This window comes from Propithecus coquereli, unplaced genomic scaffold (genome assembly GCF_000956105.1).
Source record: "Propithecus coquereli isolate 6110/MARCELLA unplaced genomic scaffold, Pcoq_1.0 Scaffold252, whole genome shotgun sequence".
NCBI classification, from domain to species: Eukaryota; Metazoa; Chordata; class Mammalia; order Primates; family Indriidae; genus Propithecus; species Propithecus coquereli.
In genome coordinates, this window is record NW_012148086.1 from 564,877 (window position 1) to 592,740 (window position 27,864).

Below are 27,864 nucleotides of genomic sequence, written 5' to 3' on the forward strand. Positions count from 1 at the left end.
AGACAGAACAGTTTCTCGAAAGAGTTAATGCCTGCTTCCTCCTCTCCCCTCCTCCCTCTTTCTTCCTCCCCCACCAATGCTTTTTGTTTTCTGGCAAAGAAGACGCCAGATTAAGGCTGGGGGTCGGCACAAAGGGGGCGAGCGTGGGCCAGGTTCCCGCAGAGGGCAGAGTGCAGCATGGGGCCTCGGGAGATGAGCTGCACCCACGAGGACTGAGCAAATAAGGTAGCAGATTTACAGTCGGGTTTCTCATGATCAGAGAAAGGAGGTACAAAGAAGGAAAAAGGAAACGCTAAACGAAAGCTGTGTTATTGGGTTAAATTTAGAGATTCTGTGTGGAGGGCGAACTCCTGGTTTTCATTGTTTAGACAGAAAGAGACAAAAATGGAGGTGAGTCTCTCGCCTTCTCCACGAGGGACCTGAGACAGCAACACCCCAGCCACTGTGGGCACGTGAAGCAGCCAGGACTTCTTGGAGCAGTGGCTGACTCCAGAGCTGGGGTGGGAAAGTACAAGAGGATCCCAGAGCCTCTTGTGTCAGGAAGTAGGAAAATACTGAAAGAGTAGGGGGCATGCGTTAAAAGACACAGAAGGCAGCGCGAAGGAGCTCCCACTGGCTCCTCCTGGTCTGATTGGAGCATGAAAGTAAGTAACGGCCAGGACAAACTGCAGCTCATTGAGTGGAACAGGAAGCCACGAGTCACTACTAACGTAAGCAAGTGAGTGGGGTGAAGGTCAAGTTCTTCCCTACTGGATAACACCAACTAAAATGCAGAATGAATGGTGAACTTGGAAACTCCCACTTGGCAAATGCCATGGTAATAATTAACCCTGGCTGGGAGCATGGAAGCATGGTGAAACTGGTGGTTGAAAAAGTGGAATTTAGAGAGTCCCAAAGTATGCCCTCAAAAAATAATACGAAAGAGGAAAGGAAATTAACTTCAGGAAAGCCTGGCAGACACCACTTTACCTGGGTGATCAAAGTTCTCCCCACCAGCTGTGGGGCAGATCAGCCGTAGGGCTGACAGTCCAGAGCAGTGGGACGTGGCATCTCTCCTGGAATATTCCAGCTGAAAATCAAAGCCTGGCCCAATCACAACAAAATGAGGCAAGCCGTATTGAGGGTCATTGTGCAAAAATACTACTCTGGAATCTTCAAAACTATTGAGGTCATGAAGTCAACGAAACCGAAGAATTATTGCACATTGACAGTGACATGCAACTAAGTGCTGCTCGTGACCCTGGACTTGATCCTTTTGCTCTTAGGAACCGAAAAAAGATAAAAAGATCAAGCCCTACTCCCAGGCTTCACCTGTTCATGCTGTGTAGGATGGGGCAGCTGAGCTCATGCTCCCAAGGAACCGGCACCCACAACCCTCGTGCAGAGGTACAAAGGGAACCCAAAACTGCACTTAGCAAGCTGGGTGGAAAAAAACTGCTCAGCTCACACTGGCAATTTAACCTTTCTAGAATACTACTAAAAACTACAAAATTATTAAAAATACACTACTAAAATTCACTCTGTTTGCATTTTGCCAAAAAATGTTGTCTTGGCTTCAGAGATTGCTGCCAACATACTTCATATGCACAGCCAAGCTCTGCAGCCCTCCTTCATCCCCAACCCCACACAGAGTAAACACTGTGCCTCCCCAGCATGTTCCTTAGGTCCAAGCATGAGAGTAGAAAGTGTAAATGCCTTAATAAAATTGGTGACTACCACCATCCAATTTTAAATGTCAACTTCACTGGCATGGGTGCAGATCTGTAGACCATGATTTGTAGGAAATTAATTGCAGTTTAAAAATGAAATCTGCTTTCTAGCTTCAAAGTGAGAAGAGTTCATTGGCAGGCCCTCCTCACCCCAGTAAAGTCATCAGGCAAAATGCAGACGAGCAAAGGGACAAGCACCAGTGCGGTGTCAGCCACGCCGACTGTGGATCAATAACAGATGCACGAAAGGAAAGTCAATGCTTTCCAAGTGTGAAGAGACAAAATTGGTTGTGATAGACATTTTATAGACTACATCAAGCAAATGAAAGTTCTTTAAAGGCATCTTTTTCCAATTTAAAATATCTTTCTCCAACACATCTAATATACTATGTTATATATTTCATTAGATTTCATGTACAATTTTATATATCTCAGATCCTTTGCCTGTGGTTGCCCTTACGACAGATAACTTATTTTTTAGCATCTGTGCGTGTGTGAAAGAGAAAAAGAAAGATATGTGAGATCTAGTAAATCAATATTTATTTAGGACCTATTATGTAAATAATAGCAAAGCATGTACTAAATGTAGAAAGTAGAAATTATGGCGAAAGATCAAAGAAACACGTACTAAATCTGCAAAGTAATTGACCAACTTGTTCTCTTGCTCCTTGTTCATCTCATTTTTAGGGTGACTAACAGCAAGAACATGAATCTTGGAACTTGCAGAAGTAAGTAACGCAGAAGAATTGTTCTTTTAAGATGGCAGTGGGGATGGAACCCTCTCTAATTTGATTGTGGTGCCGATTCCACAACTCTGTACGTTTGTCAAACTCACAGAGTGGATTTTACTATACAAAATTTAATTTTACTAATAAATAAATATAGTTATATATTTTTAAAAAAGAGGGCAAAGAGGGGGATGATTGAGAAATTTGCAGAAGGAATACAAATGGGTAAAGTATAAATAAAAATGTGTTGGAGAAGAAAGGTGAATACTAAAAAGAAATAGAAATATTTAAGGAATATAGCATAAAAATTTCTTAGAAGTTACTCCATAATGGAACATATACTGTAACATTAAAAATATAGATAAAGTACAGCAATGCTTAATCTCAGAATATGCCACTTCACATGTATTATGGATATAAATAGCAGTAAAAATACTGATACTTACTCATGTTTGTGTTATATGCAGCAATTTGTAATCTGCACTCAGTACTAATTATATTATTTAATCCAAACAAAAACTGTGTGTGGAAGATAGGGAAGATATTCCTATTTTTTGATGAGAAAAATAAAGTTAACAAAGAACTCTTAAAACTTAACAATAAGAAAACAAACAGTCCAATTAAAAAATGGGCCAAAGACCTCAACAGACACCTCACTAAAGAATGTATTGAGATGGAAAACGTGCCTATGAAAAGATGCCCCACATCATATATCTTCAGGGAAATACAAATTACACCAACAGTGAGATACCACTACACATCTATTAGAATGTTTAAAATCTAACAGGGACAGAACAGGGACAACACCAAACTTGGCAAGGATATGGAGCAACAGGTATTCTCATTCATTGCTGGTGGGAATGCAAAATAGTACAGCCACACTACAAGATAATTTGGTGGTTTCTTACAAAGCTAAAGATATTTTTAGTGTATAACCCAGCAATTGCATTCCTAGGTATTTACCAAAATGAGCTGAAAACTTTGGTCCATACAAAACCTTGCCCACGAATATTTACAGCAGCTTTGCTCACAACTGCCAAAACTTGGAAGCAACCAAGATGTCCTTCCATAAGTGAATGGATAAATAAACCATGGTACATCCAGACAATGGAAAATTATTCAGTGCTAAGAAGAAATAAGCTATCAAGCCATAAAATGATATGAAAGAAACTTAAATGCACGTTACTAAGAGAAAAAAGCCCATCTGAAAAGGCCACAAAGATTGTGTGATTCCCAACTCTGCAACATTCTGGAAAAGTTAAAACTATGGAGAAAGTGAAAAAATCAAAAAGATCAGTGGTTGCCGAGGTTTGGGGTGGGGGAGGTAGGGAGCAACAGGCAGAGCACAGGGATTTCTAGGGCAGAGAGCTATTCCTTATGACACTATAGATAGATGGAATTATGCATTTGTCCAAACCTATAGAATGTACATCACGAGACTGACCCCTACTGTGACTTACGGACTCCATGTGACAATGCTGTGTCAGTGTAGGCTCCTCCATGGCAACAAATGAGCCCCTCTGTGGGGGATGTCGATAGTGGGGGTGGCTGCGAGCAAGGTAGGGCCGGGGGCGGGGCAGGGACGACACACAGGAATTTTTTGCAACTTCTGCTTAATTTTGCTGCAAAGCGAAAACTGCTCTAAAAAAACAGCTTTAAAAAAATACATTTAAAAAAACGAAGTTCCAGCCTGAGTGATTGGTCCAGGTTCACCCCGACAGGAAGCATGAAACTACAGCACAGCGTCAGGGTCCGCCCTCGCACCAGGCCCCTCCCACCACAGTGGGGATTGCGGACAGGTCGGGCAGGGACTGGTTAGGAAACCTTAAATGTGAATGGAAGGCGCTGGGCTGGTTTTGAGACAGTGACAGTTGAGGCATATGAGAAAAAGCGTCGGGGGCACAAACGTGTACAATCATTTTGGGAACCCGTAAGGACACTGACGCAGATCTTGAGGGCCCAGTGGACCCAGGTGCACTTCTGGGAATCAGTCTACAGAGACGCTGGTGGACCCTGTTCACAGGCCCTCCTGGCATCTTACTGGTAAAATAGAAATGCTGGAAACAGCCTAAGTGCTTTACAAGTGTATAACGAAAACTTTTCATAAAAGAAATTATGTCACTGTGAAAGGATGATTATAAGAAATATGGAAACTGCTTAAGTGTGAAATGGGTAACTCCCGTTAAAAATCATACACGCAAGGAGGCTTCAAATCTGGTTTACACTTCTGGGCACGGAAGGCCTAACAGCACAGCAAGTTCCGAACAGCCCCACCCCGATGCCCGGCTCTCCCACTCTCCCAGCAGGAGTGGGGAGAGGCAGGAGAAAGAAGTGCAGGTGGGATAGCCCGGGGGTGGGAAGAAAGGACAGCCTCCCACACAACACCGGACCTCCCGGCCTTGTCCAGGCCTGCTACGCAGGGGAGCCAGACAAGAGGATCCCGTGGCTAGCGGGGAGGCACAGCGAGGACGCCCCGCCACCCGGCACTCCTGGGCCCCGCCGCTCCTGGGACTTCTGCGAGTCCCAAGTCCCAGTCAGGCTGAATCGCAGCCCCTGCCTGCGTGCCCCGCACTATGCTGGGAGTTTCTTCCCATCAGCGCTGTTCTGTGGCTCTTTCCGTGACTCCCAGTCTGTAGCTGAGGGTGCTGAGCTGGGGAGGCTGCTGGCGTGGGGTCTCTTCCCACCCAGGGACTGAGTCCCCAGGTGGCACCCAGAGCGCTCAGGGGCAGTCCCGCAGGCTCCGTCCAGGCCTGGATCTCCAAGGTGGGTCGTCGGCACCCCAGGGGGTGTGAGAAGAGAACAGGGAAGGCTCAGTTTCTATTGGGGGTAGACCCCACAAGAAGTTAAGAATTCCTCATTTTCTCAGATGCTGATGGCCATTGGGGTCCTCAGTCAGCCTCTGTTGCCACAGTGACAGCTCCCTCAGTTTCAGCAGGTTGCAGCTTTGTTGTGGCCCATTTAAGTGGATTTTTAAATTGGTTTATCTAGGTTTTACTATTTAATAAAATGAGGCTTACAAAAGAGACACATGTCTTAAAAAGATTCTGCAGATAATAGCAGCAGCACAAGCACAAGCCAGCACCTGAATGCAAGGCTGCCGCTTTCTTACTCCCGTCAGCTTTTTGTTTTAACCTCAGGTGTGACTGAAAATCAGCCAGGCCTAATGTAGGGACGGAAGGGAGCAGGCAGGAAGTAAATTACTAACAATATTGAAATATCTTATTTTTATACACCATGGTATGAATAAGCTTCTACCTAAATACATATTTTGCCTCGAGATATTATTGATTGGTCCTACAAGCCACAATAATTATCAAAACCTTTTAGGAGCTAAGCATCTGCCAAAACTTAAAGACATTCCTCCCTGTTTTTTTTTTTTTTTCTTTCTGTGATGTTTAAATTCATAAAATATTCAAGCCAAACATTCCACACAATTACACTGTTTTTATTGATAAATATTAAAAGGATTCCTGAGGTTTCTTATTTTGTTAGCAATAGATAAAATGCCACTTACATAAAGGAAACACCAACTCTTCCTGCCATGTATGTTTAATTGTAAATAAGTAAATTTACCTACATTGAGGGTGCACACATTATTCTCTTGATAAGCATGCTTGCTCCAAAAACTTTGATATTTCCACAGGGTCTTCTCCCCTACCCTGAGAGTCCAGTGATTTTACAAACATGTTCAGTTTATCTGTATGAGATCCAAACAACTAGTAAACCACCTGCTTAACCTGGTGAAGAATTAGAGAGATAGACACTAACATAACAAGTCTGTGCTTTTTGACAATTCATCTTTACAATCCAAAAGAAATTATTTTATTTTCCTTTTCAAGTGACCCAGGATGGGGAAACAACTTTGGAAGGTGGTACTCTTTACGTCTGCAGGGAAACTGACTCATGCCAGTTGACAGTTCCCAACTATACAAACTATTAGCTTTCTAATATACTATTTGGACTTGTTATCCACATTTCAGAAGTTAATGACAAGTGGTGTCTGACATAACCGCACTGGAGTCTGGTGCTTTCGTTAGCTGTAAACCTACACTCATGGAGAACTCCAAACACATCCTGACTCACGCAGTCAGGGGAAGACGAGGCTTAGGACATTTCCTGTCCTTCAACATTGGCAGGGGCAAAATTGTTATCCCACAAAAATCCCTGGAGAAAAGATGCCCTTTTGGGATCACAGATGTGATTTCATCCCAGGGTCACTCCAGAGCTATGGCAGCAATGTCTCATGCCATGCCACTATAGGTCAGAGAAATCATTGGCATTGTAGATCAACTAATTTGTTCCAGGTATTTAACCATTGTTGTTATTCTTTGGAATAATTATGTAAATTTTTCTGAATTTTCCATTTTAAAGATCAAAAAATTGGCACCAGGCACGGTGGTGTGCACCTGCAGTCCCAGCTACTCAGGAGGCTGAGGCAGGAGGATGTCTTGAGTCCAGAAGTTCCAGGCCAGCCTGGGCAATATAGTGAGTCCCCCTCCCTGTCTCTTAAAAAAAATTTTGAATAAAAATAAAATAAGATTAAAAAACCGAGGCTCACAAGAGCTGAGTGATTTATTCAAGTTCCTAGAGCTCAGGAGGGAGAAAGATTTGAATTGAGAACTTTCTAGGGAAAAGCACATACACTTTCCATTGTAACATGCTACTCCCAAGGCTAGATGAATCTTTGGACATGTTCTGCACATAATTCATTCAGAAAATATTTTTTTTTTTTTTGTGAGTGTGTCTTCCACATTAAACTCTTATTTTCTTGAGGCAAATTGTGATCTTTAAAATTCTGTTCTTCCCCTTCCTAACACAAAGCACTGTGTTTTGCACATGTTATGAGTATAAAAGTATACCTGTTGATGTAAATGTTAACATCCCTATTTTACAAGTTCATACCTAGTCTTAAAGCCTTTGAAGCTTGGCTAGAGCCCAACTGCTTTATTAAATTGTGAGCAAGTTGTCAGTGCAGCATCCTAGCTGGAAATAATCCAATTTTGCAAGGCAAAATGGGGAAGATTATTATATCTATTTATGTAAATGATATTTTCTGTCAGTTCCAGATATTGCTTTATTTTAAAAATGTAAGTGATAGTGTCGTAATTGTGTTTTTTGATATAATTGTACACATTTATGGGGTACATGTAAAATTTTGTTACCTACATAGAATTCATAATTATCTAGTCAGGGTACCTATGGTATTCATCACCTAAGTATTTATCATTTCTGTGTGTTAAGTACATTTCAGATATTCCCTTCTAGCTATTTTGAAAAATACTATACATTGTTGTTAACTATAGTCACCCTACTCTGCTATCTACATTAGATATTCCTTCTATCTGACAGTATGTTTGTACCCATTAACCAACTTATCTTCATCCCATCCCCTTCCCCATACACTCTTCCCTCTCTCTGGTATCTATCATTCTACTCTCAACCTCCATGTAATCTATTTTTTTAGTAACCACATTTGAGTAAGAACATGCAACATTTGTCCTTCTGCACGTGGTTTATTTCTCTTAACATAATGACCTCCAGAAAATATTTATTAAGCAACCACTAGAGTCAGCAGCGGCCCTGGACACTGCAGGCGTGGAGGTGAGCAGAGAAGATACAAGCTCTCACAGAGCTCAGCTTGCACGCTACCACACATAACAAGCTGGGAGAAGACTCATGCAGGGAAGCTACGGAGTGCAGGGAGAGGGGAGGGGCTGGAAGTGAATTGATGCTGAGGAATCTGGGTCCGTGCTGTGGAGACTTGAAGAAGGAAAGTAGGAGACAAGCCAGACAATAAAAGATGGAGTGACTCTGCGTTCTCTGGTTTTAGAAAATAGCTCAGATCCATCGTGTGCATATTAGGCTGCTTTTTGCTTGTCTCTGTGCACCCCGACTTGTTCTGCTACAAAGAGACCAGCAAAGGTACTCCAGCCCTGGTGGTCTGTGGAATCCAGAGCGTCACCCACAAAGTCAAGGGCGTGTCTGGAGAACTGGACTAACCACTAGAAAACCCCAGTTTCAGTGTAGCTCCATCACCCATGACCTTGGTGGTTTGGGGTAAAGAATTTAGCCTGTCTGAGCTTCAGTTTCCTCAACCTTAAAATAGAAATGACAAGTTACAGAATTTCAAGGGAACCAAATACATTCTACATATAAAAGCATTGTGTAATATTATAATTTTATGTATTGCAATATTTATGATGATTTATTCCAGACAAAGCTTGCGATGGCTGCTGTCTATTTGGGACTACACTGATTGATCACACAAGGGTCGCCTTTCCTCTGGCGTCACTAACCGGGCGATGTGCCCTCAGCCCCAAATCCATCCCCAACACAACTCAATGTTCAGACTTTGACTTTCTAAAAGTCAAAACATTTTACTTTCCATGGTTATTTTTAAATATTGTTTCAGGTTCTAAATGTCAACTGCTAATTAAAAACCTGATCAGGCACTATTGCTATTCCTGGGTAATTTAGAGAAATAGTCCAAAATTCTTCCCAGATTTTTTTTTTTAATTTGCACCACTTGATTTTTTAAAAATCTGAAGCACTTTATATAAGTGACAGCAATGTACAATTAAATACTATTATGGCTCACACCTCAAGAACCCCAAACAGGGCTTGCCTTAGGTGGGGTTACACGACACAGCAACTTCCTCCTGCAGGAATTGCCTGATTCTGACTCTTGTTGATCGTACGCTATGAAGAAACCACACTGCGTAGTTGGTCTCATCCAGCTCAGTCCCAGGTGGAGGAAAGGTGGGGTCTGGGGGTGGGAGCTGACCAGGAGTCAGCAATTTCACAAGCGGAACCCTCTCACACCTGGCTCACCCAGCATGGGACCAGAGGCTCCCAGACAGCAGCCCGTAGACAAGAGGAGGGCACCTCCACGTGCGGAACTACGACAGCAACCGTCCACTATTGGCATAGTGGTATAGACAGGTAATGATTCTGGATTAAAGACACCAAAGTTCTCAAATATAAGATGCTATTTCCCTTAAATAACAATAGTACCTGTCAGGTGTGTTAATTCAGTTATTGGCTTCCACTGTGGCTAACACTGATAAGAACTTGAACATAAAAAAAATGCACAGCGTTCTCCATCTCCTCCCTTTTACCTGCATCTCTTCGTTGAATGCAGAATGGCTAAAAAAGCATAAATAATAAAAGCATTCTTCAGCATTTCTCAGTACCTCTTCTAAGGTGGTGTCTGAGATCCCGTAGCCCGTCAGGTGCAGATGATGGAGGTTGTGATCCAGGGCCTGGAAGAGCCCTTTGAAGCAAGTCTTGTCCGCGTCCTTGGGAATGTGGTAGGTCAGCTCACCCCCACTGCTGTCTTTGAGAAATGCTTGTGGAATATAGATCTGTATCAGAGACGTAACACAAGCCACGTACTTTGGATCATGGGCCTCCAGAACAGAAGGCTATCAAAAACAAAACAAAAAAAAACAAAAACCAAGAAATCACTGAGGAATGTCAATTCAAATATATATCAATTGATTTCATGTATATCCATAAACAAATTATTTTGAAATTCCATTTCAAAGCTTAAATGAAACACCACATTTAAACAATAGGCATCTCAATGATACATTGTGGGTTTTTTTTTTCTTTCTTTTTTAAAATATAAATCTACAGTGATAAACCTGACAAGGCCACACTTGCGTGTCCCTCTTGGCTACTGGGCATGCTGTGGCCAGCCCCCACGGCTCTGTTCAGGAAGTGCTCCCCACCCCTGCTGGTCCCCTGGGAGAATCACGGAAGACTCTGGGCCTAGCAATCGCACTACAGAAACAGGGCTGGGTCTTCTCAGAAGGGAGACAAGGATTCCCAGCTGCAGAGGAAAGGAGCCATCTCAGCACGGCGAGATATTCACTCTGAATTAGAGAGGAAGCAAACAGGAACCTTAGCTCACAGGTCAAGGGCAGACTTTATGAGGGCCACCAAGGGTCAGGTTCAGTCATCAAGAGTGAGGAGGTGACACCCTCACCCCCGTCCCGACCCCAGAGCCACCAATGCCTGCCCCGGTTGACACAAGGCAATGGTAACTACAGACGTACAGGCGTGACAGGTCCGCCTCACTTGCCCTATGCCCTCACACTCTGCTTCTGCATTAGGGCAAAGTTCTAGCCTCCTAAATGGAGTATCATTGTCAGAAAAGTATTTCTAGAACACATGAGTCACGATAACTTCCTGACCCAGACACTCACAGCAGCTCCTACTAGCTACCAGCTTATTCTGACCCTTCATGTATTTCCGCATCAAAATGCACCTCGGGTTCCCAGAGGATAGCTTCCTTTGCTCAGCCCTGGGGGACTGAGCCATTGTACACAGGAGGCCTCTAATGCGATGTTATTATTGTCTGATTGTCATAGTTTGTTTCTTATGCCACAGACAGGTGCGCGACTTCACCAATGAAGCAAAGTGGTTGTACTTCTTACTTGCTTTGTGAGTGTCAGGCTGAGCCCCTGGCCATACACCTCCTTCAGGCAGGATGGGGGACCGTAGCACCTGAGCCGGCCCTGCTGGAGAACCGCCACGTGGTCACTGAGCACTTCAGCTTCATCCAGGTGGTGAGTGGTGAAGATGATCGTGCGACCTGGGTCCAAGCACAGAGCACATCAGTACTGGCATGACAAAGGCCCCGAGGAGAGCCATCCATGCTTTCCTTGGAATGGTAGATCCAGGACACAATTTGAAACTTGTCACCAATTTTTAAGTTGAAACGAATTGAAATGGGTCCTGCAGAAATGACTTAGCTGAGGACACTTTGCAAATTAGAGACCCTGAAAGGCTTCTCTATACAGTTGTTTCTACAAATCTTTCCCCCTAGGAGTCAAAGGGGCCACTCTGGCAGACACTAAGGGTGAAACCGAGAAACGAAACATAGAGTCCTTGTGCACGGCCACCTGCTCTCCAAAACTCAGAGGCAGATCACTGAATGGATGTAGAGAAGAAATTTAAAAAAAAAAAATAAAAGCTAGATGGGCATCTCTCTCTCTCTCTCCCCTGATACTGAACTCCTCCTCATTCTTCTTCAGATGACAATCTCTTGTGTACTTAAGGAGAAGGCTTTATTCCATGGAAGGTCTATTGCATAAGAAAATCAGCACTGTGTTAAGGCAGAAATTGATCAGAAAAAAAAGATGTCTGAAATGGCCATGGTATATATTGACGCCCTTTGGAATCAGGGATGATGTAATCACATGTAGTCATTCATCAAATGTAGCAGGACCAGAACATACACTACCTCCCTGGGAAAGCTCACAGCAGCCGTGACCCACAGAGAGCATGGTGTGGGAGGCGGGCGGGGGAGCTGGGACATACGGCGCTTGGGCCTTCTCAGGAGGAAGATGTCACTGAGCCCAGTGTCCATGCCCACTTTTTGCAGAAACAAGTGTTAGGCTCATATGTGTCCTCTATGAATTCCAGCACTGTGTCAAGTTCTACCACCTTTGCTTGGGGAGAAAAAGCCCCAGATTTACCTTAGCAGAGCAGAGGCCAGAGAAGCTAAAAGACATTTTGGTAAAGTTGACTTCAGTTATGTAAAGGGAAGGTGTTACTGCTTTTAGCTTCCACACCCCCTATTGGCTTACACTGAGCCCCATTCAACCTGTTCTATTTTATTGCACAGAAATAAACACATTGATTGACTGTTATTCCAAAAGCCAGTTTCCAAAGAGAGAAGGCTAAACGTGTTTTTAACTATACTCAATTAAATGTTTGAGGTGATGGATATGCTAATTATCCTGATTTGATCATTATACATTGTATACATCGAAACATCACACTGTACTCCATAAATATGTACAATTATTATGTGGCAATTAAAAACAAAATACAGGTAAAAAATAATGATAATAATAGAGGAGAAGAATTAAGATCAGGACTTTCAATTCATTAAAAAAAAAAATACATCTAGAAAGAAACCATAAAATGTACATCCAAAAGCAACAAAGACTGGGGAATCCACAGTGACTATTCTCACCACAGATGTGTCTCAGAGACCAAGGCCAAACTCCTTGCTCATTAGTCCTCTGAGGCTAAGACAATGTGTTCAAGCCCTAATTTGCTATTAAAGGCAGTTTAGATACTCTGATTAGAGCTGCTGTGAAGTTCAGACTATATACTCCTATACAGTGAAGTAGTCTACAAATAAAAGTTAATTGGAATATAAATAAGCAAAAGAGAGGCAGAGTAGAATGGTGGTTACCAGGAGCTGAGGGCCCAGTGGCAGGGTTGGGGGCCAGAATGGGGAGATGTTGGTTAAAGGATACAAAGTTTCAGTTATGCAAGATGAATAAGTGCAAGAGATCTACTGTACAGCATGGCGACTATACCTGATAGTAATGCATGGTGCACTTCAAAATTGCTAAGAGATTACATCTTATGAGCTCTTACCACACACACAAAAGGAAAGGATAAGTGTGTGAGGTGACTGAGATGCTAATTAGTTTGACTTAACCATTCCACATGTTTACATACATTTGTCCCTCAGTATCCCTAGGGCATTGGTTTCAGGACCCCCAAGGATAGTGAAATCCGGATGTTCAAATCCTTTATATAGAATGATGTAATATTTGCGTATAACCTATGCACATTGCACACCCTCTCCTATACTTGAAATCATCTCTAGATTACTTATAATCCCTAATGCAATGTAAACACTATGTAAATAGTTATTAATACTGTATTGCTTCTATTTGTACTATTTTTTTATTGCTGTATTGTTATTTCTTATTTTTTTTTTCACTGAATATTTTCCACACAAGGTTTATTGAAGACACAGATGCAGAACTTACAGATACGGAGGGCCAACTGTATATCAAAACATTACTCTGTATACCATAAATATATAAAATTTTTATTTCCCAATTTCACCTTACTAAAGCTGGGAAAGTAAACAAACTAACAAATTCTGAAAGAATTTAGATTAAAGTCACAGACTTTGATCCATGATGGCTTCCTAGTGAATGCTAAAGAAACTCAAGACACATCCTAAGATGGAGCAGAGATCCCTCTTAGGAGCCTACCAGGCCCCCTCAAGCATGGAAATAAAGGGAAAATCTTCAGTGCCTTCCAGGGAGACTCTAGGCACCTAGCTAGCCTTGAAAAGTAAATGAGCAACCCGACATATAAGAAGATAGTGATAAGTTAAAACAATGGTCTCCCAAGCAAGTCAGAGTCACAAGATGTTTTTGTTCCCTGTGGAAACTAAAAGATAACATCTTAACATGCGTTCCTGAGTTGTTTTTCGGAAACTCAGACCCCACCAGATGGCAAATGGCGGCCATGACCACTGCCGTGCAGGAAGTGAGGACTGAACTCTGACTGCTGTCCTTTGTTCTAAATTTCTTCCTGAGGGGCCTGGAGAGAGTCACACCCACAGGCTAGACCTTCACATTCTTTCCACTGACCCCAAGTTTTCAGACAATTGCTTCCTTAACCAATTGCTAATCGAAGAATTTCTGAATCCACCTATGTCCCATAAGTCTCGCTTCAACATATCCTGCCCTTGGGGGCCAAATTAATGTATAACCTCATGTACTGGTTTTGCCTATAATTTCTGCTTTTCTGACATGTAGCCCTGCCTTTAAAAACCCTTGTTTGTAAGCCCTCAGGAAGTTTGGGTCCTAAGCGTTGGCTGCCCGTTCTCTTTGCTTGGCGCCATGCAACAAAGGCCTTCCTTTCCCTGGCTGCAAACCTCAGTGTCCGTGTTTGGCCTTGCTGCGCTGGGCGAGTGGACCAAGTTCAGTTCAGTGACAGTCCCAAATCTTGACTAACAGTATTACTCTGTTTTCCCCAGGATGCTTTTTCTCTCTGATTCGGATGATGCGTTCTACCCCTTTTCCTCCAAAAATTCACTTCCCACATTCACCTCTCTCTTCTATTTTAATAACAATAATGATAACCTGTCATTCATTGAGCACCCACATACTGATCTATGCACCTTCACATACAGTGCATTTGCTTCTCCCAAAATCCTACAAGGTGGTATGACTGTCTTCGTTTGCAAATGAGAACACTGCAGCTCAGAAGAATTTGATAATTACTCCCAGGTCACACAGGAATTGCAGAGCAAGTGCGTGTACCAGTACAGAAATTTAGTGGTGATGTGCCAGTTTGCTCTTGTATCTTTTGCTTCCTTATTTATTAATATTTTTCCATGGGAGGCACAGAAGTACTCGTAACCAGGGCTGATCAAGAGCTCGTGTTGTATATCACAAAGCAAGAAACATACAAAATTCCAGGTAGATCGAGCCCCCAGTGTACTGGTATTCTGATAGAAGATCTCTTTCTACTCAGCAGGGAACATTTGTTTTTGCACAGTCCTTAGATCTATCCACAGAGCGATATCAGTTACCTGGAGGTTTGAGGCTGCTTCCAGAAATAGATATACATTTTGATTCTTGAAAACATATTTTTTCCCAGTACCACCTATCTAATCACTTACATCCTATTGATTTTACACTTCAATCAGTGCAGGAATGATTCCAAAGGAGTCCTCCAAAGACAAAAAAAAAAAAAAAAACAAAAACATAGCTGAGCAATGGAGAGCAGTAGAAAAATATTTCATTTATAACAACAGAAACTGAAGAAAGCTGTCTGTTTCTGTAGACCTTTATTATATCTGGTTTTCTGCCCAAAGTAACCTTTATGCTGATTACTCAAATGTTCTGCTAAACTTTGAAGACTCCATCTCTGATTTTTAAAATAAACAAGAATGGCAGGCATGCAGTGTTTAATGCACACGCAGCTCACAGGTACAGAGACAATGTAGTCTATTTCTCTATCTCTCATCCATCTTCTTCATCAGCCCTCACTAGGGGTAGCAGGCAAATTATTTAGTCCAGTTTGGTTTCATCTCAAAATTTAACCGGTGCCTTCAAGTGGCATTCAAGTGCCCCTTCTATGCTCTCCTCGAGGGGCACTTCAGTAATATAGCAAAGAGGCTTGGTGATCTCGTGGCAATGGGGAAAAGTTAGGATCTTTGGGTACAATGTGGTGTCTGAGTGATGACTGAGACCACCTGGCACTGTTCCCTTCTCCATTTGACATTTGAGCTTGGGCAGGGACCCTGGCGGGGTCAGGTCAGAGCAGAGTGCTCCCTGGCTGTCAGGTCCTGCCAGCCTCAGAGCCCTGAATCTCTTCCCTGGCTCCAGCCAGCTTTGAGGGCCCTCCTTGTCCTTCCATGGCAGCGTCCCTAGCAGACCCTGTCTCCCTCTGAGTGTCAGAGCTCATAGGCCTGGAAAAGTGCAGGAATTCTAGCCGTCAGTGCCTCCTGGTCTTAGGTTCCACTCAGCCTCATAAGCTCTGCTGTGGCTTCACCAGGGCTGAGGAGCCAACACCACCAAGACCCTCACTTTTCTTGTGCAATTGCCAAGCCCAGGCCAAAGCCCAGAATGGAACAAAACGCCACATCTGTTTGCTTAATTTTCCTGCTTTCTTCTCTGACTTCTCCTCCCACAATTCCTCTAAAATTGTAGGGTAGAAGGAACAGGATTGTCTTTAAAGCTCCCTCTGTATTATCTTTCTCCTCTCTGAGTCCAGCCTATGGCGAAGCTTTAAGGGAGAATATGATGATCTGAGGCAGTCAGGCTCAGCCCTTCACATGCTAAGGACAGGGAGGGGCTCTTTCTTGTGCTTTCTCTTTGCCTGTCTTTAGTGGCAAATCCCAATCTACCCCCAAGGAGATGGAGGCTTCAGGTCCTGTCAGAAGGTTTTATACGCGAAAAGCAAAAGAAAAATGCAAAACGTTTTAGATTCTATATTAATCCTGCCACCGTCGCCTCTACACTTGTTTATCAGCAGCAAGATGTGTTTCCTTCCAAAGGAGAGTGTTTCATACAAAATACACATAGCAACACTTCCTAGCTGTCAGGGTTGCAGAAAGAGTCAGAAGTTGGAAATTCCTAACTGCCCATCCAATGCCCTCAAATGGAAACAGGCAATAACAGAGGCGAGAAATGTGGGCCAGCGTCCCAGGTTCCACCCACCCTTGGTTCAGGGAACTTTCTCTGCAGCTATGAGCTGTCAGAAAAAGGAAACTCTGAAAGAAAAATCTTTGAAAGTGGCCTGAGATGGCTGCAGCTTGAACATACATGTAATAGAATCTGGGCCTATGAACCAAAGCTGAACTCTCGCCTGAAAAACTGAAGTCTGTCAAATGCTTCCCTGACATGTACTGATTAGCACCTTCCCTATTAGTCGAAGCACAAAGGCAGGAGGGGATCAATCATCCCGCCCCCAACCCTAAAACGCCTACTTGCTCAGTAAGGTTTCGCCCTGTGTACGCGCACTGCACATGTGCTTTATCCCACGCATAATGCCACTGAGCACCGGTCGGAACTGTAAGAAGGCCCCCTTTGCTCCGCTGTCCCTTCCTATCATACTCCACGTGACAGAGCCTATAAACACTGCGCCTCTGATCACCCAGCCTGGGACAGTCTTGGTTTGCTCTGAGCCTTGTGTTTCCGGGCTGCGGTCCTCAACCTCGGCTCAGAATAAAATTAACTTTGATTTCCCTAAGTCGATAAGGCCTATTATTTCTCAACTTTACGTCCACAGAGCAAATAAGATGCCCATCTGTCTGTGCCTTGGTTTCCTCATCTTAGAAAAGAAAGGTTTATCCTAAATGGTCACTAGGATGCCTCCTCTGATAGTCTATGCTTCCAGAAGAACGCAATTTCAATATAAATCCTAGTGTGCGTTGGTAATGTCATTGCTGGTATCGTGTTAAGGGGTCAAACACAAAGGATGCAATTTTGAGCCCTATAGAGATCTTACCTAATAAGTATATCTCTATAAACGCTTATGAAAATGTACTTTTAGCAATCCTTTTCCTGGGCCACAACACTGTGGGAAGAGAAAGAAGAGTGAGGCCCAGCTCCTACCTTCTCGGTACTTGAGCAGAATGTCCCAGAGGCTGCAACGGGAGCAAGGGTCCACCCCACTGGTGGGTTCATCCAGAACCACGGTCCTCGACGTGCCCATGAAAGCGATGCCCACGGACAGCTTCCTCTTCATGCCTCCGGACAGCGTCCGCGCCTGTTTGTGCTGGTGCCGGGTCAACCCCACGTCCTGCAGAGTTCTGAAATAAGGAAAAAGCCCTCACTCTTCTCCCTGGAGACCTGAAAGCTTCGCCTTGAATTTCACTCCATAAATAACAACTCACAGTGGCTGAGATCTCTATAAATCACGGAAACATCAAGGGCACTCCTGAGTCCCGACACTGGCATCGTCCTTCTCGAGGCTCAGATAGGACCACGCCAGAGGTCGAAATGTGATGCCAGTCAGCAGTATCTGCCGGGTATTGCTCTTGAGAAATACTCGAGTGCCTCCCCTCTTGGGGAAGCACGTCTCTCATTTCGCTCACACCTCCCGCCAAGGAGGGCCCTGCCTTTCCTCTGGGTCGTACGGAGGACGCGGAATGGCTGGTGCACCGGTGTGGTCAGAAGAAGCAAAGCCGGGCCCTGCTCTAGTGCTCACCAGAGAACCCTTTGACTCTCTGGCCCACTGTGCACTAAATATGGATGTCCCCGCCTTCCCGACTAACTGGTAAGTTCCAATGAAATGCCATGTGCCAAGTATAAAGTATCAGTTGCCATTAATGCCACGAGTAAGTCTTATTCCCTCGCAGGGGCCTTTTGGTCCTGAGAGTTCCAGATCTGATACCATTGTAGGGGTGAAGGGAAACTTACCCATCACCCCAAAAGTTCGCTTAAAGGTCAACTCACAATTAAGGCAGATTCATAAGAGAAAGGTTTATTTACCATGTGAGTGGGGAGAATCACATTAGTCAGTATCACAATGAAGTTCATATATTTTTATACACGCCTTTTAGAGTGGAGGGGGAAAATGAGGAGTGTAGGTAATTCTGTTTAGGGAGATAAACAGTTGCTAGGGAGGATGAATGGATGGGGGAAATGGATTGACTAATAAATTAAGCTGAGAGACACGTATTCTGTTTTAAATGATCTGGGCCTGGTCTGGTTGCAATCTGCAATACACTGAGATAACAGGCAGAGGAAGGGAAGTCAATTCCCCCTTTGATCTTTTGATCATGTCAGTCCAGTTGTGCAGAGAGAGGGAAAGCCCCTCCAATGCTTTGTTGATCTCAAGAGGACTGCAATTCAAAACACTTTATACCAAGGGGCCATATTTTGGGGTGAAATTCCTGAGCTCCTTCACCTAGGACACCGGTTTCCCTGTGTGAAGCTTCACCCACCTTTTGTGGTCCACTCTCATTCCTCACAAATAACTTCCACTCACCACCTTGCCTTGCCAACCCCACATGAATAGGCTTCCCTCCCCACCACGCACTTAAATCTTACTCATCCTTAAAGACCAGTTTAAACAAAGCCTTCCCGAAGCCTTCCCCTGACCACCAAACCACAGTGCAGTCCCTCCCCGGTGCCACGGGCACGCTTATAACTTCCTGATGGCCATCGACTAAGGCGATGGTGCCGTTCTGCTGCCAGGGGGAGGAAGGGTAAACAGGCAGAGGAAAATGAGACAGATTCCAGACAGTTGATCTTCAAGAACAGTTGGCTCCTAGAACGCTCCAGAACCCTAAGCAGAGAATGAGGTGCATCCTAATGTTTGCCTGTAAATTTTTCACGTCTGTTTCGGTATTTATATACTGCCTGTCCTGACCCAGAAAGACCCCAAGCCAGCTTCCCAGTGTCTAGTTTTCAGGCTATGCACTTAATGCGGAGTCCAAGGCTTACGGTACATTTTCTGCTGGTTACATCTCAACCTGGATTTATGGAAGTCATTTATGCCACTGTTTTTCAGGTGTTCCCACTGTTGACAGCATCGCACCCAGCTGGAAGGAGAACAATGAATGTTCCAGTTTCAGCAGGTGACTGCTTGACCCTGCAATCTACCAACACCTTCCCACCTGGATGGTCCCAACACAGCAGAGGAGGTGACTCTATCAAGCCCAATTTAAACACGTTAACCAGAGAGCAGTCAGCAGGGAAGACAAATAGACAAGAAAACAAATCAGCGAGATGCCAGATGTTCCCAAACGTGAATGTTCTGGTTACATTTCTATGTGAAACCCAAAATTCCTCCTTTCTTTGTTTCCTCTGTTGGCACCACTCGGGATGTGGCCCCACAAAGCCATCTCATCACGCACCCTAACCAGGCTTGAAGCTCACCTCCTCTTTGTACACCTGGCATTGTGCTTCGGGAGTGGTTTTGGCCCCGTGCCACCCGTGCCACCTTGTCCCCACCCTGTGCAGTCCTTCACAACACCTTCACCACACAGGCACCAGACACAGTGTAAGCAAAAGGTACCATGCTCTACGATCGAATTTCTGCAAAGAGGCCAAGGCTTGCTTTCTGTTATCCCGCATGCACCTGGTTAGCATCAAACTGACCAATCTGTTCCACTGTGTACTTCTGCTTCTGTCTTTGGTAGAAGCCCGTTTTTCTGATGTATTTTGAACTTTAACATACTAATACATTTTATGGTAAAAATTTACCCCTTATCTTCTCTTTTTTGTTTTTGCCTTTGTTAATTCCCAAAACCAAGCTGGTAGGTGATGATGGGGTGGAGGGAGTGAGGAAAAGTCTATTTCATTCATGTGTATTCTATAAATTCTTGCAAGATCGAGCAAAGGGTTCTATGGCACCATAGGTGCTGGGGGCACGCTGGGTGTACATGGGGTCGGGAGCATCAAAGAGCAGCAAAGCATGGACCTTCTCCAGGAGACAGAGAAGTGGAGAAACCACATTTGTGAGAACACACTGAGATGAGCGTTACAGGAGAAATAGAAACAAAGTGCTATCAGGGGACTCACAGGAAACTCTCTCTTAGGAAAGTCCAACGTGAGGGAGAATCTTCTACTCACATTACAATACAGTAGAATCTATGATTTTGAAGAACGTCATTCATTCATTTCCCACAGAGGGAATCCCAGGCAGTCTTTTTTTTAATACTATATTTTAAATTTTATCACCAAGCCTGGATGACCATATTTAACACTTATCAGACATGTAGCACATGACAGGTATTGTTCCAAGTGCTTTACGTGCATAAATTAATATAATCCACACAACCTCCCAGTGAGGGTCTTCCTGTTATTAGAACCACATTGCATTTGGGAAATCCGAGACAGAGACAGCATATGTTGCAGAAAGTTCCCTAAGCATGTGCTAGAGCTGGATTCCAACACCAGCAGCCTGAAGCGAGAACACATCTTTGCCGTCGTGGCACACCGGCACCCACTGGGTCCCTGTGACAACCATCAGATGTACTTATTACTTGACTCACTCCCCACATGGACTGAGGGTTTCCCAAGGACAAGGCCTTTGTCTTGATACTTCTGTTTTTCAAGAACCAAGCCTGCGGCCTGAAGCTGACTAGTACTAGTGGCTTTTTCATCAATGGATATAATCTCCACTAAGGTCAGTGGTGGTCAAGGGACTTGACTTGTTCTCCACAGAAGGACACATTCCTAGGACTCTGAGCCACTGAGGTGTTGTCTGGGGCTGGTGCAAAAATGTCTGCTCTTCGGGCAGGGAGAGGACTTAGTTGAGAAGTCTAGTAACTTTCACTCTGCTATTTTCTGGGCATGGTTCAGTTGCTTAGATCGGATTTAAAAATTAAAGAAGACAACAATTTGCAAACACTGGCCTGACGTTTTTGCCTGTTAAATTTCTTAAGCATTTCAAAAGCCAAAGTTGTCTAGGGGATAGTATTTTCCTACTGATTGATATTTAGCATACAAAAAAAAACCAATTTCTGCAAAGTTAAATTTCCGAATTTCTTCTCAAAAGGACAGAATAACCCTTTAATTGAGAACATCGGTAGGCAGCAGGAGGAGGAGGAAATTTTTCATATTAAGTCCCAGTTACACACCAGAGGATGTATTTTAGATGCTGCTCTTCAATCATCCGCTTATTTATTCAAGAAATGATTATTGAACCCCTGCAATGCATGGCACCTGCCACCTGCTAGGGCTAGAGAAATAAATCGAATCTTGTCTCTGATTTAAGAAACTCAGAGTCTAGTGGGGAAGGCAGACAAGAAATGATAATAAAGCAACAGAAAGATAATGATAAACTCCCAGATGCTATGGAGTTTCCTCCAACTCCAGAGAGGGGCATAAGAAGTCAGCCAGGTGTGTGGTGGGAGCTGGTGAAGTGGAGATACTTGAACCCTGTGTGTTCCAGAAAAGGAGGAAAAGCATTTTCCAGGACTAGGGGGGGAAAGAATGGCATATACAAGGAACAAAAAAGTGTCCTTGAAGTACAGAGAAAACCAATGACCTCAGATAAGACAAGACAGATGGGCTTGAGCCAGAACTCACCCCCGTCATAAATCCACTGGTTCTTTCTTTCACTGGGTCTAGACGTGAGGCAGGTGACTCCCTGCATCTCACTGGGGCCTTCAGTCCACATTGCCCCACCTCCCCTGAAAGCCCCAGCCTCGAATCTCAGGCCATCAGAGTATATCACCCACTTCCCTTGCTGTTGCTGTCATCCACCAGTCCCTGCATCTGTGCTTGTGGGCTGTCCCTTTCTCCAGCTCTACTCTTATCTTCACTCCTGGAGACTTTAATATTTGATATAGCACATCCTCCTGCCACCCCCACTGATCCCATTCACTTGCAATCAGGGTACACCCTAGACCTTGTCATTTCCAACAACCACAGCTCCTCCAGAGTCTCAATTCCATGCATCCGCTTCTGACCACACACCTATTTTTCCAGCTGGTCCTTGCCTGCAGCAATCACTTAACTCCATGAAACTCAATTTTCACTGTCCATCACCCCCTTGAGGTCCTTCCTCTCTTCTTCTCTGAGCTCAGAGTCCATGGTCATCATTACAATTACTTCTTTGCATGCACTCTTGACCCTAAAACACATCGAAGCTGAATAGAAGCACCCATACACGCTGCTTTGCCTCCTACTGTCGTAAGTGAGCAGCTGTGCTCTCGGGAGTCCATCCCTCACCTCCTATGTCCCTTTCTCTGTCCTGCAAGGGACAGTGTCCCAGCGACCCACCTGCTCTCTAGCTCACCCCAATCTTCTGTGTACAGACATTCTGCTGGATCCCTGTCTTTGAAGCATTCTTCTCTTGACCTCACTTTTCCTTCTTGATATCCTCCCACTTCTTTGCTCCCCTTTGCAGCAAAACTCCTGGGAAGATATGCTATCGCCAATTCTTCTTCCATTTCTCTTTAACTGACACCAATAAGACCTTCATTCCCATCATACCACTAAAATTGCTCTTCTGGAGGTCACTGGAGACCTCCACATACTAAGTCCAAAGTCCATTTCTCAGACTCCGTTTTACTTGACCCTCATTTGATGCACTGATCACTCCGTCACCCTTAGTGGACTTGGTTCACTCCCTCATCTTCCTTCTTTCCTGCTGGTTTCTCTTTCTCGCCTGCTGGGCTGGTCTGTCCTCATGTCTCCATACCCTTCACGTTGGAGTGTCCAGGGCTCAATCCTCTGCCCTCTCCTCTACCCTCCCTGCACTATGCCCTCAATGACCCTCCAAACAAATCTTCCTCCGACTTAACTTGAGCTCCCTAGTGCACGCCAGAATTCTAAGCGGTAACGTCAATGACATAATAACATCACGTTGACTTAAAGGTCTGACAAAGTTACTCTCTTAACTACCCTTATCTTCTCTAGGCCAAATTAAGGGCAAAACAGCATGACTTGACTCTTGACAAATGTTTACTCTAAAGACTCTACTAGGGAGGCTACCTCCCTTGAACTCACATTTTAATGAAGCTACACATTAAGGAAAATAAGTGGTGCTACAGGAGACTAATAAGCAGCATGTTGGATATAAATCAGGTGTTTTCAGTTTTCCCTTTTTCTAATTGAGAGCCACTGTCTGAAAACATGATCTCATTCTGATTGCTTTCAGGCAAATTGGCTTTGTTGCTAGGTAACATGCTATGAACCGATAATCATTAAGGTTGCTGGGCATCCAAATAAGATGAAGCCTGTGTAGCATTGTCAGATGCCTGATTTAAAGTCCCAGTCACAATCACAGTAGAGTGCACTGTGGTGCAGGGTAGATACATTTTTAAAATTAAAATAGGTGACTTATAACTGTTTTCACAAGAAATTAGATTATACATAGCCAATTTGCTAGCTAGTAATATGTAGTCCATGTAATACTTAGCCATTTCTCATTCAGTACCCACTCAGATTTAAGGTAGGTTTATACAGTACCAAGTAAACATTTCCCTGTACATCCAAGTGCTCACTGTCATCAATATTATTACTATCACCAGACACTTTCTGAAGACAGCACGAGATAAGAACCAGCCCACCTTACAGTAGAGAATGCCCACTCAATATGCCAACAATGAGAACTTTGAGAGTGAGGAAAAAGGAAAAAATAGTATTGAAATAAAATCTGTGGTACCATACACCAGTTTACACATGGACTTCTATATCTCGAGGATTTCCCCATCAATCCAGGCTTAGTTTGCACGTGACCCTCATAGTGCGAGCATCCATCCAGAGAGAGATTTGGCCCATACATGCAATTGTCGCATGGCTGGTCTCTAAACACAGCCATGTATTCCAACTTGAGATCACCTAAACAAATACTGGCCCCTTCCAAGTGTGAGAAAATAAAACCGCACAGTGCAGCGGTGCATTTTTGGAGAACCAGTTTGTCATTTTCCAATGCTGCTCTCCACTGAAAGATTGTTGGGGGCTTCTACCTGATGCTCGCTTTCAGGCCCTGACCCCTGAGTAATATGTGCCTGCACCATATTCCGGGCTTGGATCTTGTTTTGTTGTGTTTTCTTATCACCAACAGAAGAACCTCCATAACACTACCTAACTTTGCCCCTCTAGGATCCTGTGTGTGCAACTGGACCCACCTTCACCTGAAAATGACCTCATTCAGTCGAGACTCCTTAAGAGACTAATGTTCCACAATGATCCAGGGCTGCTTTGTTCACATGTCCCTCATTGTGGGTGCTGGTGGCCCACCCGCACTGCCTGCCAGGGTTCTGGCAGGGCTGTCATCCACATTCACTAGACCCAGGGAGAGCAACTGACAACAAATCACCTTCACTTCTCAGACTCTTGGAATTCCCTGATGGGTCGGTATCCATCCTGCAGTTAGGGCAACAACACAAGGAATGTGCTAGAGAATCTGCCTTCCTCTTCCCAGCAGGTTCCTCTTCTCCAAGGCCCCCAACCCTACAGCATGGCAACGAGCACAGAGGAAAGGAAGGAGAGTGCACTTCGCATCTGAGCATCCTGGACTAGATCCTGGCTTCCCTGCATGACCCGTGTGGCCCCATCTCCCTGAGCACCAGCCCTTCCTGTATCCCAGAGGAAAGACACTTGCATGAGGCCACACATGTAAGGTGCCTGGCATGCAGCCATAGTAGCACCCAGCACAAAAAAAGGTCATAACAAACTGAAGTCCTCATTTATACAACAGGAGTAGCCAGTTGCAGAGATGGGTCTAGAAGCAGAAGGTCCCTTCTGTCCATCTGAGAGAGCCCACAGGGCATTTTTTTCTGCCCTGGCCCACGTGTGCTGCACAACATCCCAGGGCCACAGTGGGAGGGATCTGGTCCCTCCCATGAATGATCTCAGGATCTGGGCACACCAAGGAAACAGAGGCAGGGCAGCAGTGGAAGGTAGGGGCAACAGCTAAGAGAAACAGGCATGAGCAGGAGCGCAGGTCCTTGACACCTGACGGGAGCTTAGCATAGCTGCTGGCCCCAGCGTCAGACATCACCAAGCCCCTCAAACTCATGTCTCTAAGACAAACCCATCATATTCCCCTCCCCGATCCTCAGATAGACTCTCTCTGTATACAGTTGACCCTTGAACAACATGGCAGTTAGGAGTATGGTCAAAAATCCATGTATAACTTTCAACTCTCCAAATGCTTAACTATTAATAACCTTTTGTAGACTGAAAGTCTTACCCATAGCATAAACAGCCAATTGTATACGGTATTCTTACAATGAAGTAAGCCGGAGAAAAGAGAATGTCATTAAGAGAATTACAAAGAAGAGAAAATGTGTTCACTGTCCATTAACTGGAAGGGTATCATCACAAAGGTCTTCATCCTTGCATTCATGTTGAGTAGGCTGGGGAGGAAGACGAGAGGTTGGTCTTGCTGTCTCGGGGGTGGGTGAGGCAGAGGAGGTGGAGGATGAGGAAGGGGAAGTGGGAGAGGCAGTCACACTTGGTGTAACTTATATTGAAAAAAAATCTGCATATAAGTAGAACTGCACAGTTCAAATCTGTGTTATTCAAGGGTCAACCTGAATTTTGAGAAACACTTTGCTGGTCTGAGGCAGAAATTGGGGAAATGTCATGGTACCCCCTCTTCTTCCCCCTCACCCTCCATAGACCTCCTCTGGGCCTCCCAGTGCAGATTTGCTGAAGCCCATCCCACCCTCCACCTTCTGCGAGAGAGAGCACCTGACCTGCCAATTAGGTGGCCACTTACCATGCCCCTCAATACTCGGCAGAGTCCCCACACCTACGAGAGAATAAATTGCTGTTGTTCAAGCCACCCATCCTGTAGGACTTTGTTACAGCAGCCCTAGCAAACTGAGACATAGCTGACTGTAGGTTGAATAAATAAAATGTGTGGAATGAATGAACGAGGAGAAACAGGATGAAAGGCTGGGAAGTTAGGATGAGAAAAGAGGGTGAGGTTTTTTGTATCTGCAGCCTAAAGTAATGGATATCATTCCATAGAAGATGAGATGACATGGAGGATTTTTAGCAGGAAAATGTCATCATTCATTCATTCAGTTATTCAACTCATAGAATATTTATTATGCTGTAGTGAACCAAACGACAACATTCCTGTACTCAAGGGGTTAGCAACTGGTGGAGAGAAACAGAAGACAGATACAAACAGGACATCATATACTGATAAAAATTATGAAAAAAAATCCAGGTAAGAGAAACAGAGAGAACTCACAGGGGTGGAGGCCGGCAGTGGTATTAGACGGGATGCTCAGGAGGTCTTCTCTGATATAATGTTTGAGAGGAGCCCAAGGCAGTGAGGCAGGCAGCACGCCAAGCCAATGATGGCACAAGAGCAGGCTAGGCAGAGGGAGTAGCAAATGCAAAGGCCCTGAGGCCAAGGCCCTGTTTAATGTTCAGGGAGCTGCAACAAGACTATCATGGCTGGCACCGTGCAATGAATGATGAGTGAGGTGGGAGGTGAAGCCAGAGAGGTTGGCAGGGCCTTGTAATTTATTGCCCAAAGGAGGAGGGTTTTGAGGTGGGGGGGGATACTATTAATACATCTGGGACACTAGGAACAAGAACGTACATCACATTATTATAGGCCGCCAAAACCTTTGGATTTCACTCCGTGTGTTGTAGAGAGTCTTTGAAGGGTGGTGGGCAGAGAAGCACCAGGACCTGGACACATTTCTCAGAGGCACTGGCCACTACGTGGAGAATAATCCAGGTCCGGGAACGGGAAGCCCCTGAAGCCCTGGCTGAAATCAGGGGCACTTAGGAAGTTAGGTTGATGGGGAATATGAGCTTTGCAGAGGTGAGCAGAAGGAATTTCAGGAAGGGGGAGGAAAAGCCAACAGCAGGCAAGAAGGGCAGCTGCAGCCCCGCATCTCTGTGGAAGGCATGAGGAGGGGTGACCTGCACTGCTGGAGACGGAGACGCCAGCAACACCGTCGGGGAAGCGGTGCGAATGGATGGGTGGAAGGGCACAACCTCCCTGCAAAACTTCGCTTGCTTTCCAATAAGTAATGTCACCAAAGGTACAAAGAACATACGACAATTTGAAGACTTGTTCCTTTTTCTCGGTGTTCTAGGGCTAGAGACATCAAGGTAGAATTACACCCCCTGAAGCACACACTTGAGAAAGAGGTAAGGAAATAAGGTCACACAAAGCAAAATGATACAAAAGCCTTGCGTGCTTTCACCTTCATTAAATAGAGATTATAAATACCTATTTTTTAAAGTGAAGCTTGCAAAAGTATTATAAAATAATGTGCAAGCTCATTACCTTCCCATTTCTCCTTGGGTGCGTGCAGTCGGTCACCCTTTGCACTCACACGCGCCTCCACGCGGCCCCGCCCCGCAGCTCACGCCCTGGCTCACGCTCTGCTTTGCAAAGTCTGTCCACTGGGATTGGCAAGGATGCAGCACCAGGTCCAGGAGACCACAGCCAAATCTTCCTGAGGGGGCAGAGCCCACCACCGGACACACGGCCTGCACGTCTAACCACCACTGTTTTCTGCATTGATGGCCCCACCCTGGATTAGTGCTTCTGCTCCCAGCTATCTGCTTGACTTTCATTACTCCACTTTCCCCTCCATTCCATCCTTCCAAGGTCCTCACCCTCAAACGCCTCTTTATTCTCTAACCAGGAACCTACCATCTCTCCCTTCTCCCCTAATCTAAGCTTCTATAGGTCTCTAGGGA

The 27,864-nt window shown here is 44.7% G+C and overlaps 1 protein-coding gene across 1 annotated transcript in view; it reads right to left on the minus strand.

Annotated features, from left to right (window-relative positions):
- The window catches only part of ABCA13 (ATP-binding cassette, sub-family A (ABC1), member 13), a 518,893-nt gene that overhangs the window by 252,822 nt on the left and 238,207 nt on the right, over nucleotides 1-27,864 (minus strand). Inside the window, 3 exon segments of the mRNA XM_012646893.1 lie at nucleotides 9,631-9,861; nucleotides 10,879-11,036; nucleotides 17,332-17,528. Of these exon segments, the coding sequence (XP_012502347.1) occupies nucleotides 9,631-9,861; nucleotides 10,879-11,036; nucleotides 17,332-17,528 (586 nt within the window).